The sequence below is a fragment of the Lycorma delicatula genome, chromosome 4 (genome assembly GCF_047948215.1).
Source record: "Lycorma delicatula isolate Av1 chromosome 4, ASM4794821v1, whole genome shotgun sequence".
Lineage (NCBI taxonomy): Eukaryota > Metazoa > Arthropoda > Insecta > Hemiptera > Fulgoridae > Lycorma > Lycorma delicatula.
In genome coordinates, this window is record NC_134458.1 from 56,161,173 (window position 1) to 56,183,357 (window position 22,185).

The 22,185-nt window shown below is 28.1% G+C and overlaps 1 protein-coding gene across 2 annotated transcripts in view; it reads right to left on the minus strand.

The window, feature by feature from the left end:
• Positions 1 to 21,640, minus strand: part of Galphai (G protein alpha i subunit) — a 39,333-nt gene extending 17,693 nt beyond the window's left edge. Inside the window, exons 1-6 of one of the 2 annotated variants that reach the window (XM_075362983.1) lie at positions 21,454 to 21,640; positions 15,778 to 15,962; positions 12,790 to 13,076; positions 6,268 to 6,362; positions 4,175 to 4,363; positions 3,479 to 3,798 (exon numbers count right to left, since the gene is read on the minus strand). In XM_075362983.1, coding sequence (XP_075219098.1) covers positions 3,608 to 3,798; positions 4,175 to 4,363; positions 6,268 to 6,362; positions 12,790 to 13,076; positions 15,778 to 15,962; positions 21,454 to 21,574 — 1,068 coding nt within the window. In that variant the 5' untranslated portion in view covers positions 21,575 to 21,640 and the 3' untranslated portion in view covers positions 3,479 to 3,607. Of the gene's footprint in view, positions 1 to 3,478; positions 3,799 to 4,174; positions 4,364 to 6,267; positions 6,363 to 12,789; positions 13,077 to 15,777; positions 15,963 to 21,453 lie in introns of those variants that run through there. The other variant, XM_075362984.1, reaches the window with a different exon arrangement.
• Between the last annotated feature and the right edge of the window lie 545 nt (positions 21,641 to 22,185).

The window sequence follows — 22,185 nt, forward strand, 5'->3', positions numbered from 1 at the left end:
TTAAAAGGTTCTAGAACTACATTAGCAGCTATCCTGAAAGAGTTAGGGTTTAAGTGGTATAAACCAATAATAATATATAAGAAAAATTACCAATTTCAGAAAAGAAATTCTTCAATTGTTTATTTGGACGAATCATATATTTCAACATCCCATTCAACAGAAAAACTGTTGCTGAATGACAGTGGTGCAGGAGTAAAATTACCGATTAATAAAAGTGATCAGTTAATCATAATCTACACTGAAGAAATGAAGTTTATTCCAAACATTATCTTAGAAAACAAGTTCAAAAATCGGTGAATATCATGACAGCAACAATTTCAGGAAGTGGGTATCTGAAAAATTAAATTCTTCATCTTCCCCCCACCCCAATTGGTGAATGTTATGAAATAATGTGCCATACCACAATTCACTTCTAGAGAAGCCTCTAAATTAAAATGATAGGAAACGTGGCATGATTATTTGGTTAGAAAAGAACAATATTCCATTTAATACAGTAATGTTAATACCCCAAGTGAATGAAATAATTAAATTACATATAGATTCAAAAATAAAATACCATTTTGATGAACTATTTAAAAAACACAAGCATCAGTTTCCGCGACTTCCACCTCGCCAGCCTGCTCTAAATCCGATCAAGATGGTATGGTCGGCTCTGAAAAGATATGTTGGTAGTAATAACACAACATTTTTAATGTCAGCTATTAAAAATTTTTTTTGTCTTCAGTCGTTTGACTGGTTTGATGCCAGCTAATTTAAAAAAATAATTAAAAAATTATCTGAGGAAAAATGAATGAAATGAATAAAGATGATTGGAAACCATATTGGAAGATGTAAAAACAACTGAAACTGAGTATAATTAGATGGAAATACTAATCAACAAAATGATTGATAAATGTATCATACATCTAGACAGTAGTAGTGAAAGTGACTGTTCTGATGAAAACAGAGAAGATGATGAACTTGCATAGGAACTGGACATATAATCCAAATTTCAAGTAAGTGTTAATAATAATAATAATAATAGTATAATCAACAATGAAAATAATCATACAGAAAAAAAAGAATTTGAATATTCTAAATAAAATATCTAATTTAGTGTAATTATGAATACAATATACATTCAAGCACTAGTTAACAATTTTTTTTAGTTTAAAAATACTCCTAAATTAAAATTCTCATTTTGTAATCTTTATTTATTAAATTATTAACACAAATTATGTAATAATAAACTATAACTAACAAAACAGTAATAAATTAAATGTGCGTAAAAAAAAAGTACGATTATTATTGCTATCCTATTAGACGGGTGTAAATGTTTTCAGGTTCAGTAATAATGCAGTCTTAACCTTCTCCAACACAAGCTTTATTTTCATTACACACACTGTGCGTTCTGTTAAATGGTTTAATTTTATTATGCAATCTTTTATGCTTTTGGGACTTCAGATCAAATTCAGTTTATAAATCAATTAAGTGATTATAAACGTAATTACCTTAAAATATTTAAATTATATAAGTACTGATTTCTAGTAAAACCCACTCAACATGAAACATCTGCTAATAAAAGTTACTTAATATAAAGTTAATAACTTTGCAATATGATTACTTAGGAAATATAAAAAAGTTAATTCATGAGCATCAATTAATAAAAAATGAACTGATTATCAAGAATACAAAATTAATAAAAGTTTTTTTTTAATTTGGCAAAAAAATTAATTTTAGCCAAGATATAGAAAAAATAATAACCATACCTGTTAAAAATTAGATACTGTATTCCACTTGCCTGAACACCATGGGAAGGTAGGTGGGTATTATATAAAATTATCACAAATATTATAATGCAACTCTCAACATCATCAAATCAGTAACTTTAACAAATTTTGATCAATATTACAATAAATATAATTTTATGCTGTTAGATCTAAATTAATAACTATGCATATTAATTTTCAAGGAGAAAATTTTGAAGATGAAAAAGAATAATGAGAAAATCACAATGAAATATCTTGTTTTTTACAACATTCAGTGTGGGTTAGAATATGTTTGCAAACATGTTCATACAATTACTATGAACATGTTTACGGAACATCAATATAGATGGCTAATCATTTTAAAAATGTATCTGAAAATGAAACTGAAATAATAAGTTATAGGCCAAATTACTTACAAAATAACAAGATAAAACTTTATTTAATATTAAGAAAAATAAGAAACAAGATTTAATTATCGTTTGAAAACTAGAAAAACTGTCAATTTAGTTTGAATAAACTGAAAATGAAAACAAACTAAAATAAAAGGTGTTACTTTATTAAATTATTATAATTACTGTGATCAACCAATTAGGAAATGAGACACAAACATTTCTGAAATAATTAAAAATCTCCTTTTTGGAAGAACATATGGACCAGATACAATACCGATGCAAAAGATTAATAAAAGCAGAGGCTTAAAATTAAAAACCTTTTTTCAAAGTTTCTCATTTTTATAAAGAGAATTAGATGACCTGTAAAGACTTCCTTCTCTACCAATAAATCTATACTAGCATACATCTATACCTCACCTACCAACCTACAGAGAAAATTAGTAGAAAAAATAATAAATGGCACATTACAAATTAAAATTGATATTCTCTACAGTAAATGAAGAAATACCCAAATTAAATGAAATATATAAATAAATTAAAAAATGTAATATAAAGACATATGTGCTGTGTGTGTGTGAATAAAATTCTAAAAATTCTTCTTGGAATTTTTTAAAGAAAATTTAAAAGGCAAGTATGTGTTTTATTGACACAAGTATTTCTAACCTATATTTACTGTTCTTTCAATAAAAAAATCAGGTAACAATAAATAAAAAATGTAGTTTAAAAAAAATTTCAAAATTTCTGTTAAAAAGTGCTCAGCTGTATTACAGAAAGAATATAATGAAAAATAATATTCAATTAATAAAAATTAAAAGTGAAAAATAAAACAGTTTGGCACATGTAACATTGTCCTCAATTATGAGAGAACTGATTATTAACTGTACAAATAAACTAATTTACTATTTATTTTAATTAAACATCTATCGACATAAATGGATAAAAATGACGAAATCAAATCTTGAAAACGATATGAAATATTAGCCACAGATAAAATCTGTAATAAATGTTTGTAGTTAAATATATTATACTTAATGCAATCAAACATACTCATTTTCATGATAAAATTATATAATCAATTAATACATTATTAGTACACTAATAAAATAGTAAAACAAATAACAAACATACAGTTTGTATTAACTAGGCATCTATTCAATAACGATTTATATAATTAAAAAAAAAATAATGCGTTAATTAACTTACATTTACAAAAATTTAATATAAAAATTATACAATTATACATAAAAAAAGATATCAAAAGATGTTATTTGTTTTATATATATATATATATATATATATATATATATATATATAATATATATATATTTTAGCAATATAATAAAATAGATTTAAAAAAATATATACTGATTAATTTAAATCGGGAAAACACGATTAAGAATTATATTAAAAATAAGTCAAGCGCATAATGTTCAGGCACTGATAAAAAACAAATGCCTTTCTGTTATTTCAAAATAGGCCACAGTCTTTCAGATTATTTTTAATAATAACATCTGTCACAGCATCGAATACGAATTGAATATTATTGGTATCAGTTGCACATGTGAAATGAGTATATATTTCCTTTTGGTCTTTTCTTTTATTTAAGTTTTCAAACTTCATCTGAATATATGCAACGGCTTCATCGTACGTGTTAGAACCTGAAATTAAAAAATAAACACAAGTGATTGAACAAAAGCATTGTTCAGAAACAAGTTATTATTTTCTTAATCTATTTTAAAAATGACTGGTGAGTATTTTATTAAAATACACCTTAACAAAAGAATAAGTTTGCTACATTAAATCTTACTTTTTCTTTTCACTATCTTTTTAATTATTATTCTATTAACAATTTAACAGTATATCACTAATTTTTCAGATTTTTTTTACATATACAATCACAATTAAAATGTTTAAAATACAAGACAAATTTAAATGTGAAGTATTTTAAAATACAACTAATGCAATCACCAAACATGCTAGTGGTAAGTGTCACTAAAACATATTAGGAATAATAACAATTAAAACAGTACTTACCTGTGTATTCTGGGAAGCATATAGTAAGCGGACTGCTATAAATTTTATCTTCAAACAGATCCTTCTTGTTTAAAAATAGAATTATTGATGTTTCAACAAACCACTTACTATTACAAATTGAATCAAATAATTTCATTGATTCTATCATACGATTCATCTCTTCATCTTCAGCAAGCACCAAATCATATCCTATAACACAGTATCACTTTAATTAAAATTATATCTGACCACAGGAAAAACCAACAAGACTTAAGCATATTAGTAATTTCTTAAATTATAACAAGTCTCACATATAAAAAATCAGTGAAAATAATATCATATTATACTTACATTGAGAAAACAATTCTACTGTACTCAATAAAATATATATACACACATATAATATATACATTATATAACACATACAAAAATAAAGAACAGAAATGCATGAGTTCAAATTATCACATTATTGAAGAACTAAACGATAAAATTTAGCTGACAATGAAGGTTAAATCTTTAGAATTTAAAAAAATTATCTGAGTCACAGATACTAAAATAATTACTATTTATAGTTAACCTTTTTTACACTGCAACAGCAAGGAGAGAGCTCTCTGAATATGTTCTTGCATAGCTTCATTACTCTCAGAATATTTCATTCTGTGGCTGCATTTCCCCACATGCAACATCGGATTCTTATTATTAACCTCCTTTCAACTAGTGAAACAATATGACTAAATGAAATAGATAAGATATCTGCACTGAGAAGAGGTATCTCAATCAAAGCATTTCAAACAAACAAAACTTCTATATAAAACCGTCAAGCTTTTGCAGTTCAGAGCAACCACCAAATGACAGTGAAGGCTATAGTGAACTACAACATATCAAATTTTAATTTAGTTGCAAGAACAGACTACAGTTAGTGACCATAAAACTTTTGAAATTGCTGGAATAGCAGAGAATTTATGTTCATGAAGTCTTGATAATTCATATCCAATCATTCAATTTAATGTTCAAAATTCAAGAATTAAGCTTTTTCTACTAATGATGTGCTATAAGTCATGAAACAGATAATTTATGTATAATAAAAACTGGCCCAATGAATCCAATTAAGTCTTTTTCTACCACATATATTACATTGCCTGGTTCTCTATCAAATAAAACAAGGTGTGATTTCTCAATTTCTGTCCGGTCCAGCAATTTTTTCCAAAAAAAAACAAATTAGAAATCTGTGCGGTTTTCTGCCTGATCCCTCATACTATTTTGTTCATGAAAGAAGCTTTAACAGTATTTAGTACGTATAGTTTATACTAGACCAAAATATTTGTTTGCAAAGATATCTAAAATTGATTTAAATAAAAATCACAAACAATAAGGGACTATAAATTTTATTATCGTGTAATTTACAATATTCCAGCCCCAACCAATGTCTAGCTGTAAGGGATCTTTGCTTAAATTACATATTCTCCAACCTTACACAGAATTGTTTATAAACAAAGACAATTATATCTCATATTTCTGTTCATGTAGCACTGATTACGTGCATCCCAAACGAGGCAGGAATAGCATTGAAAATGTTAATGGGAGTGGGGAATCTGGTACTGTTATAGTGAGGTCAGTAACTGTAGGAATACATACATTTGATCAAATAACTGAGGAGCCCGATCGAGATGCAGCTGTTGATTTTTTTTATTTTTCTATGCCAGATTCTGCTTTTGAATCCTGATTTCTCTTCAGTCTTATGAATAAATTTCTTTGAAAAAAAAACTTGTCTGTAAAAAATATAACATTTAAGATTCACCAATATACTAATGAATGTAAGAAAGAGAAAGATGACCTTTTTATAAGCATATCAAGAGCCTATGTTATTAAATAACATTTTACTAAATATATTAATCCTTTGGAGGCTGGGCATTTACTGGCATGTTACATAACATATACCCAAGTTTATGTAGCATGTTATCAAAAGTGCATGTGCACCCAAATGGTAAATCTTTTTTTAAACAAGTCAGACACTATATATTTTTTTCTAATAACTTATACAATTAAAGATATTGTGCACTTATTACACATAATGCAAAGATGTAGTATACATACACAAAAGTTAAACACATTACCTGAAAGTGCAACACAAAATATGATAGCAGTAACACCTTCAAAACAATGAATCCACTTCTTCCGTTCTGAACGTTGACCTCCAACATCAAACATTCTAAATCAAAAGAAAAATTCATTATTTGTACGTAATTAAACAGCTCTGTAATGCACAAGAAACCATCAGTATAAATAAAAGGATCAAGTTAGGACTAATGAAAGAGAATTAAAAAGAACATTTTTTCTTCTGCACCAAAATTAAAAATCAATTCGTAGATGTCATTTGCCCATTAGGATACAAATTTTCTAGCAAATGGTGGGCCTCACTGACACTAATTTTTTCCCCACAAAAAAAACAAGCATACAAATACCTTTGTATTTTATCTGTTAAAAAAAATTTCTCATACAGAAAAATTACAACTGCAGATATTTTCTAATTTATAATACATTTCTTGATTAAGTCTGGACAACTGTTAGAATAATCTACTTGCAAACCTACTTTTAAACATTTTTTTTTAATAGGCAAACTACATGAAACTCACAAAATAAATAAGTTACCAATTCATTTACCAAACAAGAAAAAAAGATACTTACGTATTAACGCCACCGCAGCTACAGCTTTATTTAAAAACAAAGTAGTCAATCGGATTTCGGAGGAAAATGAACAGTCTCTTTATTAATTTTAATAAATGGTTATTTATACTTATTTATTTTATAAATATAATTTAACCAAACTTAACCTACGCTTGCTAACCTTGACTAATTAACACAATCATTTTTTGAGTATTTATTTAATAAATTCAGTAATTATTGCAATTATTTATTATTTAAATAATCAAAACACTCCTGTTAATTAGTCAAGGTTAGTGAGCATAGGATAAGTTTGGTTAAATTATATTTATAAAATAAATAAATATAATTAACCATTTATTAAAATTAATAAAGAGAGTGTTTTGAATCTATGTTAAACTCTATATCGGCCCATTTTCCACCGAAATCCGATTGACTACTATGTTTTTAAATAAATCTGTAGCAAGGTGGCGTTAATACGTAAGTACCGAAAAAAAAACTTAGTTACGTCTACAAAGAAACAACCGAACTGTTAAATAGCTGTGCACTAATGCCAAAAAAGACTGTACTATAAAAAATAAAGGATACATGCAGTTGCAACTAATGGGTGTAGATGGAAACATAAAAGAATATGAAACATTTGCAGATACAATTAACATAAGATTTACAGCAACAGTTTAGAAAACATTCAAACCTACAAAGTCAGCTACACACAGTATCTGTATTTCTTGCTTGAACTTTTCAAAAGAGATCCACCTGTCAAAATTACCACATTGGTTAATGCAGTTTTTTATTTAGTTTATATTTTTAAAGATAACAAACAAATATGCTCTTATATAGACAATGTTCTTCAAGTACTAAAACATGCATTCCAGGATCTGTTATTCAATTTAACTGGTCATGGTTTCTTTTCATAAATGTTCACTTTTACATAACTTTACAAAGAGATATCACACATACTTAAGTCAGAAGAACCTGATTACCAATTAATGTTTGCATTCAAAAAATCAATCAAGCAACTATGTAACACAGTTCATAAAATATCCATGGACATTGTTCCACTAAGAAATGCAGCAGCATCTTGCTGTAACTATAATTCAACTTTCTTAAAAATGTTGTAATTTTAACATCAGAAAATTTTTGAGTATATCAATACCACATCGCTGAGATATAACTTTCACTTTGTTGTTTATTTCAAAGAAATAAGCAACAATGACTCCAAAAATACTGTTACACCATACCGGTTAACTATTTACAATGCAGTAGTTATTCTTGAATAAAATAAGTTCAGAGATCAGTAGCTAAAGTTTTGTTTATTAGATGAAGAAAATGAGCTTTGTGTCATTTAATTAAATTACTATCTGACCCAGCAATGCTTCGCTATTGCTAGAATTGAGTATATATATATATATATATATAGATTAAATTAACACAATTGAAAGTTCGATAAAACATTAAAAAACTGAACATTACAGTACTTCACAAAATTTAACTTTTCACTTTATAAAAGTCAGAAAGTAAATAAATCCAGTTGTTAAAACAGCACTACCTATCAGACTTAATAAAAACTACTCTCTAAACACAGTAGTCAGTTCAAATACCCCTAACTTTGTTTCTAGTGGCCAGGTCGAGAATTTCAATAGCTTTAACAAGCTATTGCTCTTTACAATGCAGACCATTTTGCAAAAACCTGCATGTATATCAGTCCAGTAGTTTTTTAGTCTATAACGGACACACATACAAACATTGCCTTTTATATATATATATATAGTCATACTTAATGTTTTTTTCCCATGAAACATTTAAATGAATTTTCTAGAGAAGTCAAGGCAATTTATTAAATCATTTGACAGAATTTTCTTAACAATTTGAATTGTGTATAGGTGAAAAGAAAGCTCATGATAAAGAGTATCCACTATACTATTCTATCAGATAAGTTCAATGAGAGAAATCATCGTACTACTTACTGATCTTTAACAGAATGCCTGTCTTACCTTCAGCATTTTCAGGAATTTGAACATCTGGCTACAGGCTAACAAAAATATATAATACACTTCTGGTAATTTGTAATTATTTATAGCATTTTCAACTCAATTCTGTGAGGAACTTTGGTTTGAAAACAATAAATTTTCAACAGAGTCTTATTTAAATATCTAACCAATTAACAATTTGTCAAAACCAAAACCAAATACATGATGTTATATCTACTGATTCGCCAGCACACCCACCACTAAGGAAAATGCACAGTGTAGCAGCCAGTGTCCTGTAAACTATTCCCACTATCCCAGTAATTCCCAATATGGATCAATTAACAAAACACATTTTCATGCCTTATCTATAATTTCTTAAGATGACCAAACAAATCTGAAAAATTACTTCAACTTCATTTAAATTAAGCTTTATCAATAACTTAAAAGATTAAATTTATAAAATTAAAAAATTACAATTCACTTTGACAATTAATTTTAATAATGCATTGATCCAACTAATTTCAAGTATAATAAAAAAAGATCCCTTTTTTAAAATGAAAAACCACAAAACTATGTAATTTAATTATTATGGAGTGAAGGTTATATATATAAACAGATTTATTTAAAAAATAATACATATATGTAAATTATTAGATGTAATCAATTCAACTATAATAATTTTTAATATGAATACTCACCCTATAATAATCAAAATTAAATATTAAAACTACTTGGGAATTAGAAAATGTATGATTCAAATGCATTAAATCTAATGCACCAAAAGTTGATGGGAAATTCATGTACTGAAAATTGGCTAAAATTTCATGGGAAATTCAAAATAACTGTACATGAAACCACAAACTACCAAAGTGTTACTTATGTTTTGTTTTTTTTTAATTAGGACATTTTAGCATCTCAATAATGCAAACAAACTAGAACAAGACTGAGAAAAATTGAGAAAAGTTTCCCAAAACCTTTTTTTGTGAAAGTGGGATTGCTATTTTTTATCATGTTTCATCAATATAGCTATGGCATAAAAAACATTTAAAACTTATCAGGAAATTCCTAAATTTGTAATCAAGTACAATAGCATCAATGATAAAATAATAAACTTTACTAAAATAATAAAATAACATTTATATACTTTTTAGTAAAATAATAAATTTTGCTAAAAGTAAAAATTAATATACAGTAGAATCTCCATTAACCAGCTCAGATTCCTCATGGATCCAGTTATCTGGGGTCTACATAACCATAGGTATACAGAAAAAAAGTGGGGTGCTCTATTAGGCCAAAAAATGTTATTCTTCATAAATGTTACCTTAAATGGCACTCTACTACAGTAAAGTACTTCAATTGCATTCTACAGTACATACTACTGTACTACATATACTGAAACAGTAATGTAGTGTAATTCCACAAACATGTTATATTGAATAGACATGACACAGCATGAAATTCTGAGAAATCTTTACCAGCTTTTACAAAAGTTATCCCCACTACTAATACATTCTAATCTTGGGTACAACACACAATGTGTAGGCCTACTGCACATACAACGTGCAATGACCTCAAACTGCTGAACAATCGCTGTGTGTCTGTTTTACCTAGTGTTTCAATCATACCATTTTATGTTCATTTGCTATCTAGTGTTTGTAATACTGTAGTTTGAATGTTTTTTGGTACTGTACTGAACATAGTTTTTGTGATATTTTAATGGTACAGTAACTGTATTCCACTACTCTACCATATTTACTGTCTCACAATTCCATTTGAAGTTGGAAATATGGCTTCAAAGAGGAAGCGTGTTGTACTTTCCATGGACCAAAAAATGGCAATTATAAATCATGGAGGACAAAGGTGAAACCATAAAGAAGCTTTCAGCGGAATTTGGAATTGATGAACAAACTGTCTTATCAGATCTTATCAAAAGGAAAAAGGTTATTTTAAATTTTATTTCAACTGCTGACTACATCTGCTCTTTCACTGAGAAAAACTATGAAGAAGTCTACATTATTGAAGCTAGATGCTTCTGTTTTTGATTGGTATAAACAAAAATCTTGTTTTTGTTTATACCAATGAATGAGTGAGAAAGCTTTATTTTTTATAAAAGCAAATATAAATGAACAATTTTATGCTTCAACAGGCTGGCTACACAAATTTAAAAAATTACATGGCATTAGACAATTAGATATTCAAGAGGAAAGCCTTTCTGCAGATTTAGCAGCTGCAACTTTATTTAATGAAGAATTTGATTCCTTAAAAAAAAAAGTCCAATCTTACTCCAGAGCAAATATATACCGCAGACAAATCAAGTTTATTCTGGAAATCTACGCCAACAAAAACCCTAGCTGCCCAGTCAGAAAAGTCTGCTCCTGGACATAAATTTAGTAAGGAAAGGCTAACTGTTATGAGCTGCTCAAACACATTGGGAACACATAAAATCAAATTAAATGTTATTGGTTGAGCAAAAATCCTAAATCTTTTAGGGCACAGAAATGCAATTTCTTCCTTGCGATTATTATCACCATCCAAAAGCTTGGATGTTACAAGCAATATTTAAAGTTGGTTTTTTAACGTGTTTGTCCCATCAGTTCGTCAATACCAAAAAGAAAAAACTCTTCCACCCAGGGCAGTCCTGTTACTAGATAATGCTCCACGTCATCCTTCTGAATCCAGTCTTATTTCTGAAGATAGACAAATTTTTGTCCATTAGCTTCCACCAAATGTAACATCATTGATCCAACCAATTGATCAAGAAATAATAAGAAATTTAAAAAGGAGGTTCAAAAAAATATTTCTTAGTTTTTGTTTAGAAGAAAACAGTGTTGCATTGATGAGACATTTTAAAAATATGGACAATAAAAGACACAATATTTGCTGTTAGCGAGGCCTGGTACAGTTTGCCATCCGAAACCTTAAAATATTCAGGGTCAAAAATATCCCAATTTGATGATTCTGAAGAAGAAATACCAGAAGATGAAATTAACTCCTGTCTTGAAATTGTAAAATCTATTCCAAATTTTATTAATGTAGACAGAGAAAATGTGAGCGAGTGGTTGGACAATGACAAAAACTTTGAGCAATTAACTGATAATGACATCGTCGTTCTTCATCAGAAGTCGTCTTTAGTAAAAGATGTCCCTTCTACAGCTGAAGAGAATGATTTAGAAAGTGACACAAATGAAAATAACATAGATACGAGCGATAAAAAAATTAAATCTTCCATGGCTCTGGAAGCAGTATGTACATTAATTAATCTTTTTGAACAACAGAATTGTGAGTTTAATAAAATAATAACTTCAAGAAATACGAGAACAGAAATTAGGAAAATAATGATGAACACTAAAAACAAAAATTGATAAGCGATTATTTCTGTGTGACATTTTTTAATTTTTTTTTCCAAGTACTGTAATTTGTAATAGTGTATACGTACCATATATTTGTATCAGATCATAATTTTTATTAGTAAAATATTATGTAAAATCAAGACCGTCTTCATGTTTTCTATAGAACCCTGTAACATATTAGTTTTGCAATAGTCATAGGTTAGAAACCTTCTTTATGTAAAACTAATCATCTCTATCTAGATTTCAAGAACCTATGAAATTAAAACACATAATTTCTATCAACCATGTTTTTATTTTTTCAGGGTCACCCTACGCCGTCATTACCCGGTTAATGGAGGTTCTAATGTATCTATTTATTTATAGAGCACTATCCCAATATACTCAGTTTTTTTTCACTGATAAAAAACATATTACATGAGGAAATAAATTGTTTGTATATAACCTTAACCTACAATCATTCTGAACTTTTTCTGAACAATCAAGTTAAAAGTAAAAATTTTCTGTAATTGAGAAAAGCTACACTAGTCAATACTACCGTCTACTACATGAAAATATATTCAGCACACTACATTTTCTTGTTATACCTCAAAAACAAATTTTGCTAATACATGCAAGCCAGACTACAATGAATAACAAATGTAAATATTAATATTACTTAAAATGTAATCCTTTAAATGTGAAGTGAGTTTCAATAATTCCAGTGGTTTTCACTCTAGTTCTTAAAACATCTTGTTGAGTAGGCACATAATTCGGTTGAGCGATTCTATCTAAAGCATTTAAATAATAAGCAGCAGAATCATTTAGCTGATATTCACGGGATCTAGAAAAGCATAGTTCAACACCAGGGTCCTGCCAGAGACGTTTCATAATAACAACCAATTCAGGAGTCAGTTCACCTTCTTCAGCAGCACTTGCAAGTGTAAAAAACTGTCGAGCTAAATCCTAAAAAAATAAATATTCATAGAAACAATAATACTATTAAAATACAAGAGGAAAAATATGTACATTCTTTAAAATAGAACACAACTGATCTGTGAACATTCTGACATAATCAATTAGAATATTTTTTTCTTGAGGAATACAGGAAAATATTTTTTTAGAATAGGATATCTTTTTCTTCATTTTATAAATGAGCTGATTATAATAATTGTCATGAAATATACTAAAAGTTAACTGCTCACTTGCAGCTGCAAAAGCTGTTTGTTTAAAAGAATCTCACACCACTGAGCTCCTTCCCCACAATATCCATACAAAAACAATAATTTAAAAAAATTATAAAGAAAGGTCTAAATTTTAGTTGTTTATTGACAGAGTTTAGTTATATTTTAATACAAAGAACTGTTAAAAATATTAAATTCAAATTTTACTCTAAAAATCTCAATTCAATAAGTGAAATTATTAGTAAAATGTGATTTTATTCCAGAAGAGAATGACCTTTAGTAATTTATGTTAAAAAAAAGTATAGCAATTAATAAAAATACTATTCAAACAATTCTGCAAGTTATAGAATTAAAAATAAATACCATCAGTTGTTAGTGAGTAAAAGATATTATAATTCAATTAAAATATGTTAAACATTCTGAGACATCAATTGGTGTCTCGTTACCCACAGTTGCTGAGACACAAATTGATCTCAACTTTATTTTTGAATATTTCAAAAAGTGAAATTGGTATCAAAAATTATTAATAGGGTAACAAAATCTTTATTGAAATTGAAAAAAAAAAAAAATGGCAGCACTGGTGGATATTTTTAACAAAATAAGTATATAGCAGCCTTGGAAATGTTGCATTTTTCAGTGTAACAGTCAACCTGTTAAAATAATTTATTAGATGCTGGTTAAAAAAATGTTTAAGTATATTTTTAAACGGTTTCTTTCATATGTTGAATGTGTGTAGTGAAATATGAATTATCAATTTTAAAGCGTTATGATAAGTGAATAGATAGATTGGAAATGGAAAACACATATAGTATACATATACTCTCAAAGTATTGTTATAATTTTTACATAATATAACTACAATGTATTAGTGTAAGACAAATAGTCTTACACTAACACACACCTGAAATCAGATAAAATAAATCAGCAGAAATAGAAAAAATAACAGTAAATCATAAGACCACAAAAATTAGAAGATCAATAACAATGGCAACTAGTCTTAACAATAAATTTTCCACAGGAGAGACAAAACTACACTATTTGTAAGTAAAGCAGTAATTTGGTGCTTTAATTAGAGCATAATTTCATCTCTATATTGGTGAAAAAATAAAATTATTAATTAATAATAACTGTACAGAATAACGAACAGAACTTACAGACTGAGTGATGTCCTTTGATTCAGAATACTTTCAATCTTTATTTTATGAAAATAATTAATTAATACATAACACAGTAACTACATTTATTGCAAAAAACTAAAAAAAAAACTTTTGTTCTCACTATTTCTGTATCTCATTATTGGATAGGGAATTGAACATTTTTTAGACAGAGCTACAGAACATAATTAGCAGTCAACATTAACAGTTGAGAGACTGCTCTTAGTATTTTAAATTAAACAGATTTTACAGATCATAAATTGTTTTTGGGGTACGTAAACTGGCTTAACATCATTCAAATAATCAATTTCATAACAAGTATAAATGATATCACAGATATACATTATACAAAACACAGTATATTTTCATTTAATATAGTCGGTTTATATTACATTTAACCATGTAATTCTGTGTTTTAATTATTGAAATATTTATTACATATTCAAATAAAATTTTAGAACATCACTTTCCTTCACCTTTCTAAGATTCTCATTTCAAGTTTTATAACCTTTGACATTTATCTTCACAACCAAATTACTAATGTCTCTAACTGTACTCACATCTCATTTTTAATATTCCACATTTCAAGAGGTTTTTGGAGCAAGTTCAATTCTATTATTCAGCAAAACTTTATTCTTATTAAATATGTTAATTGTTATCAACTACCCTCACTTTTGATACTGTTTAACAACTGCAATCTTTTGTCAACATATTTCCTAAGACCACTCTTTTACTTATTCAACTCGCCTATTTTATACTAGGAAAAAAAATCTGTTATCAATTTTCTATCTTCATTCTTATCTTGTTTCACCAATGTTGTTCTGTTATGTTAATTTTAACTCCACATTTAACAATTTTATCTTCCACTAATATTAACAGTCAGTTGATGTAGTGGTAAACAAAGTGGCTTCTCATTCAACTTATCTTGAATTCAATCCCCCAGCAAGGTTTTGGAATTTTTCCATCAAATTATCCTCATCATTAAAAAAAAAAAACCACTAATAAATAATAATGATCTCCATAATTGGTCATTTGCCTGCAGAATAAATGAAAATAAATATTAATTGAAGGGGAAAAAATATATATAGTTGTTTTTACAAGTTTTTGAATATTTTCTATTCTGAATTTATTTCAATAACAGTTTATCACATCTCTTTCTTTGAATTCTAATAATATTATTTCTTCAATATGTTTAGAATTATTTTCTGATATATCTTTTATTTTCAAGTTCTTCTCTCTTTACTTTTCTATTAAATGAATACTTTCTAGATTTATAAGAAGCATGCATCTAAGATGGATTAAATCAAGCATAATTAAAATATGACTTACTGCTTTTCCTGGATCAGCAAAATCTATTCGTAACTGTCCCATAGCTCTAATTATTGCCATTAAACTTTGTATAGTGTTACTATAAACAACTGGTCTGTATTGTTCACATTCTTCTTTTGAATAGCCTGTTTCATGAATAATTTTCATCTGTTTTACAATGGTGCTCTTACCAGACTCTCCAGCACCTGGATAATACAAATCGTAAACAAAACCAAATTTTAAAAATTTACCTTCACAAAACTAAATAGACACATCATTTTTTAATATCAAATTCCTTAACATTATAAATATTGATTCCACTGAAAAAATATTATAAACAAAAACACATATACATTTAAAATTCCAAAAATATAATGTTACTAGATATTCACAGCAAATAGTACTGAACTTTCAAACTGTAATTCTTTTACAAGAGATTTCTTATGTAGCTGTTGGATACAATACAACATTCAAATTACATGTGGGATGTAGTAATACAGTTGAATAGCTGTGTGGAAATGAATGCATCTCACAAATAAAAGTTTAACATACGAGGGTTTCTTTTTTTTCAAGGTCCGATCAGTCACGAAATTAAAACCAGTGAAAATAAAAAATTTTTTATTTGTAACAAGTACTAACATAGTTACGCTATTTCTCTTCATAGTCGCCACTCCGATTTAGACATTTGTCACAGCATGGTACCAACTTTCCAATACCCTCGTCACAGAACGGAGCCACCTGTGTTTTCAGCCATGTTTCTATGCTGGTCTGCAGCTCGATGTCTGTGCCAAAATGTTGTCCTCCTAGCCAGCATTTCATGTCAGCAAAGAGGTAAAAATCGGATGGAGCCAAGTTCGGGCTGTATGGTGGGTGATCAAACACTTCCCAATGAAAACGCTGCAGGAGCTTTTGTTTTGTTACAGCTGCAGTGTGCGGCCGAGCATTGTCATGGAGAAAAACAATGCCTGATGACAACATTCCTCTCCGCTTATTCTGAATTGCCCTTCGTAGACGTTGAAGAGTCATGCAGTATGAGGCTGCAGTGATGGTTGTGCCACGTTCCAATGAATTCCACCAAGAGAACTCCATTCCGGTTCCAGAACACAGTAGTCATACAATTTCTGTTGGAGAAGGTTCGCTTGAACTTCTTTGGTTTACTGGGAGAATGAGAATGCATCCACTGTTTAGATTGTTCTTTTGTTTCTTCAGTTTCTATGTTAGATTCATAGCAGATCCAAAAAGTAGACAAAAATTTCAAACTTTTTCTAAAGTAATATTTTTGTAATTCTACAATTCATTTGTTTCACGCCTACTTACATTCCGTTTTGTAACATGAAGTCATTTCCATAATTTTCTATTACTTAAAGTACAAATGAAAATACAGAAATTACAACTATTTAATGAACAATGAGTTAAAAAGTAATCTGCAAAATCACTGCAATTTCTTAAGTTTCAATAATTACTGTTAAAAGATAAAAAAGCCATACACTGAACATAAAATAATAAAAAAATAGATAAAAGTACTTTCTACATTTTACCCCCCAAAAAAATGCTACTTCTTTTACTTTATTATGTTTGAAAAACATAAAGCTAAGATGTAATTATAGAATACAACACCAGCTTACTAAAAATTATTATAATGAATGTTATAACTTAGATCTTTAAAAAAAAAATAGCACTTCATCAGTGCAACTGAAAAAATGCAAAAGGAACTAAAATAATGCAAGCACTATGCTTTTTTAAGCACATCTAAAGTTTTATAAACTTTTACATTTCTTGAATGTCCCTAAGGTTAAGTTCCATAAGCTGTCCACCACTATTTTTATAATGCAAATTCCATTTGCTGCCCATCACAATTTATTTTAAGAACAATTTTATAATTCTAAGCAACCTCAGAGTAGTGGAATACTTTGTGATGAGCTTCAAAGTTGTTTATTGAAATGAAAACAAAACTAATCCACCATGTATTAGTAGGCAATTCCACATTTACATTTACTACATCTTACTACACTATCTATCTATCTCTTACTACACCTCCCATCCCTAAAGGTCATCACTCATGCCCAACAGTATTTCATGCCCACATTTGCATTGCTTAGATAAAATGTTAGCACTTTGCATAACAATGATACAACTATTTTTCATTTTACATTTTCATAAAGCTTGAATAAACTGGTAAATCTATTCTCTAGCCAAACTTTCTTTCTTTTTCCTGTTTAACCTCTGGTAATTACCATTCAGATAATACTTCAAAGGATGATACGTATAAGAGTAAATAAAATGTAGTCTTGTACAGTCTCAGTTCAACCATTCCTGAGATGTGTGGTTAATTGAAACCCAACCACCAAAGAACACTGGTACCCATGACCTAGTATTCAAATCCATGTAAAAATATATGATTTTACTAGGACTTGAACACTGGAACTGACTTAAATCAGCTGATTTGGGAAGACGCATTTACCATTAGACCAACCCGGTAGGCTCTCTAGCTGAACTAATGTAGAAATAGTCATTCACAACGAAGCATTTTGCAATAAAAGACTGGACTGGCTGTAACATGGTTAAAATATTAAATTATTACTATCAAACTATAAAATTATATCCAATAAAACTGGTAGTCAGCAAACAGAATACATATAAAAACAGAGGTAGACAGCTAACAAAACCTGACAATGTTTGGATTAATTAGTAGCCACATTTGAAAGGATCATATGAAACACTTTAACTTATGTCATTCAATATAACAACGAGGCTATCACTCCTACAGAATTATTATTTACATATATATTTAAGATATGTTCTTGGTTATGTTTATTACAAAATTCAATAAAAATTACAATTTTTCTTTATTTAAAATCAATTTATGTCTTCAAATATTCTGATTTTCTCAGGTATTTCTGTTTAGTTAGATATATTTGACAGTTTACACTGAGCAACGAAAACTAATACCACAACTTATGAACATATATTATCCTCATCAGTGTCAGGGTAACATACAATATTAACAATCTTTCAATGTAAGAGGACAACAGTTTGAAGCCAAACACAATAAGTTGTTCTAATAACTGGTCCCATGATACAGTCTCCTGGCTACTACGTAGTCTTACATTAAATATAAATATTCTTTGATTAAATTTTGATGCATTAAAACTACCATAAATAAATAATTATTTTAAAATGGGGAGTTACCTTTCAACCACCCAGTATATTCTTTTGACCTTGAAATACCCTTTTACTTTCTGCAAAACCTTTCCATAAAGGAGAAGCCACTGGATAAAAAAGCCGTGTACTTGTGTACACATGTAAGAAGTTATAATTCTTTGGCATGAATAAAAAAATAATTTTTTTATGCATTCAAACAAATTTGAACAAGTCAAACGGCCAATAGACGACATTAAATAACATGAATAAAAGTTTGAATAGATAACACTTAAATTAAATAATATTTATTTTATACAATTTTTTTTTATACATTTTAAAAAGTACTGAAGTACTTTTAGTATGACATTACTGAAGTACTTTTAGTATAGAAGCACAAAAGTATGACAATATTCATTGTCATACAAAACAAAGTTCATAGAATATATTTCAATTAGTTTAGTTGCATTAATTCTTCGGATGATGATTGAGTAGGCATGAGAGATATCAGCGACTTATGATGTGAAAAATATGATACAAATAGTTTTATTTTATAATAGTTTATTCTATCAAAAATTTTGTTTTTGGTAAATTTAAAATTATTTATACAAAATCAAGAATTTATCTGATATGTACTATTTTCCATGTCTTTAAAAAGTATAATTTTACTCATAAAAAAGAATAGTTCTTTTTTTATGAACATAAAACTTCATGTGTGGTTAAACCATAAATCTTGATACACAACTTTCACAAAAAAAATAAAAATAAATAAATATACACTGTAATATAAATAAAGAGTACTTACGTATTAATGCCACCGCAGCTACAGCTTTATTTAAAAACAAAGTAGTCAATCAAATTTCGGTGGAAAATGAACAGTCTCTTTATTAATTATAATAAATGGTTATTTATATTTATTTATAAATATAATTTAACCAAACTTAACCTACACTCGCAACCTTGACTAATTAACAGGAGTGTTTTGATTATTTAAATAATAAATAATTGCAGTAATTACTGAATTTATTAAATAAATACTCAAAAAATTACGTTATTAATTAGTCAAGGTTAGCAAGGGAATTTTCCACCGAAATCCGATTGACTACTTTGTTTTTAAATAAAGCTGTAGCTGCGGTGGCGTTAATACATAACTACCAAATAAAGTTTTATAAAATATGAACAACAATATTCACAATTTAAAATATCAGTCTTCAGAAATTTGTGTATATAAATATATATTTATTACAACTGAATATCTGTTATGTTTACAACATGTGCAACACTTAGGCCTGCGCAAATCTTCATAATGTTACATCGGTGTGCACAACTTCTGTAACTTGCTGAAAATACAGCCTGTTAAGTTTCTCCTAACATGCCAAAAGAAGTATAACTTCAAAAAAAAATTACAATATAACTCTTAATTGTAGTATATAAAGATTCAGAGAAAGTTCACAAAAAGTAAACAAATACAATCAATTACATTTTGCTGAGTAGTTAATTAAGTATGAATCTCTCCCAATCTGAATTTTTCGCAACTTACAAGCTCTATCTACTTTACGATTATATTTGTGACTATCATTGCAGCAATGCATATATCACTGACTATTATCTGGTAAATGACATATTTTAACAGCAGGTTTTAGCATCTTTTACACAAAGCTTATTCTTAAAATGCAAACTATTTTAGTGGAAACGCTACAGAAATTAATTAAAGAATATTTAAGGAAGATATAAATGTAAAAATGTAGTTCCATGTAAACAATAAGCCAAAACTTGATGGCTTCATGTAAAACATTCTGCATGCAACAATCAAATTATTTGGGCAAAACTTTAATAAAGCTATAGAAGAATTGTTGTATTAAAATGTACATTGATGAACTTGTACAACTAAGAATTTTCAACTTAGCCAATACAATGATTAATACAATTAATCAATACAATGTATTTGACCATGTTCGATAAACGCATTTCTGAATTTAAAAAACCTTAAGAAGAGTTAAAATTTCATTCACTAGCACCTAACCTTGTTGACAATATCAATCAAAATTCTTACAAAACTGAAAAATAAAATCACCTAAAATGTAATTTAAAACAAGGAAACATGATTTTATGACTACGATAAACAAAGACATAAAATTCGTAAATTTCAAATTCAGCAATTACAAATATTTTCTGATCAACGCATCATAGGCGTTCCTCAACTAACCTGTCTTCAAATTAAAATGTACATTTTACTTAAATTAAAAAAAAGAGAAATATGGAATGTACTATTCATATATTCAATAGTTCCAGTTAACCGTTCCTAAACGAATTTTAGTTAGTACAGCATATCTCCACTGTGTATTCAACATTAGTAGGCTATAAGACTACTTATGAGCATTCACGGTAAAACATCCATCCAACCTACTTTCCACAAGAAATAAACTAGTAAAAAACAAAACAAAACAATAAAATACATAATCATACCTACAAGAAAGAAACTACCACTAGATGACTATAAAACAAACAAATGGAATCAGAATGAAACGGAAGATAAAGCGGTATACAAAATTAACATACCTAATAACAATAGCTTAACTTCTCTAGCCGCTCTTTCTCCATCTGCTCTGAGATCTTTATCAATCTTTTTAGATCTCTCAACTGCTTCTTTGTCACCAGAAGTGCTTATCGCACAACCCATATTTGAACAAAATTTGGCACTTGTTGATTCACGATTTCGGTTAGTTTACTTGTACCACACGAAGCGTCAAACCCAACCCATACAACAGGGATACCACACAATACTTTCTACATCAACTTCAAATTACAAAATGTAATCATTTCACAAGTGCAAATAAGTGTTTAAATTACCGGTTAATGACACTAGAAACATCATGTTTAGTGATAATAATTATGAAAAATAATTTAATTTTATACCGTTTTTGAATAATTATTCTTAACACATCGGAATTTTACCTTCTAATAAATTTTAATTGTACTTACGACATGACAGTTATAAAAATGTGCATTTCGTAAATCATAAATTAATAAATAGAAATTAAGATAAATAAATATTATCACATATAAATACTTTTGGGGTTCTCTCGTAGCTGTTGGCGGTACAACATGAATTAATTACACAGTCTCCGCTGTGGAATTCACTACTAGTGGTTCGGCATTAAACACTGCAGAAATCAAAATATTCAAAAATTCTTTGAGAAATTGCGCAAAAACAATTTCAGTATGATTATAAATGCCTCATAAAATAATTAACATAATATGATAAAATTGCAAACTTGCCTAATATTTCTG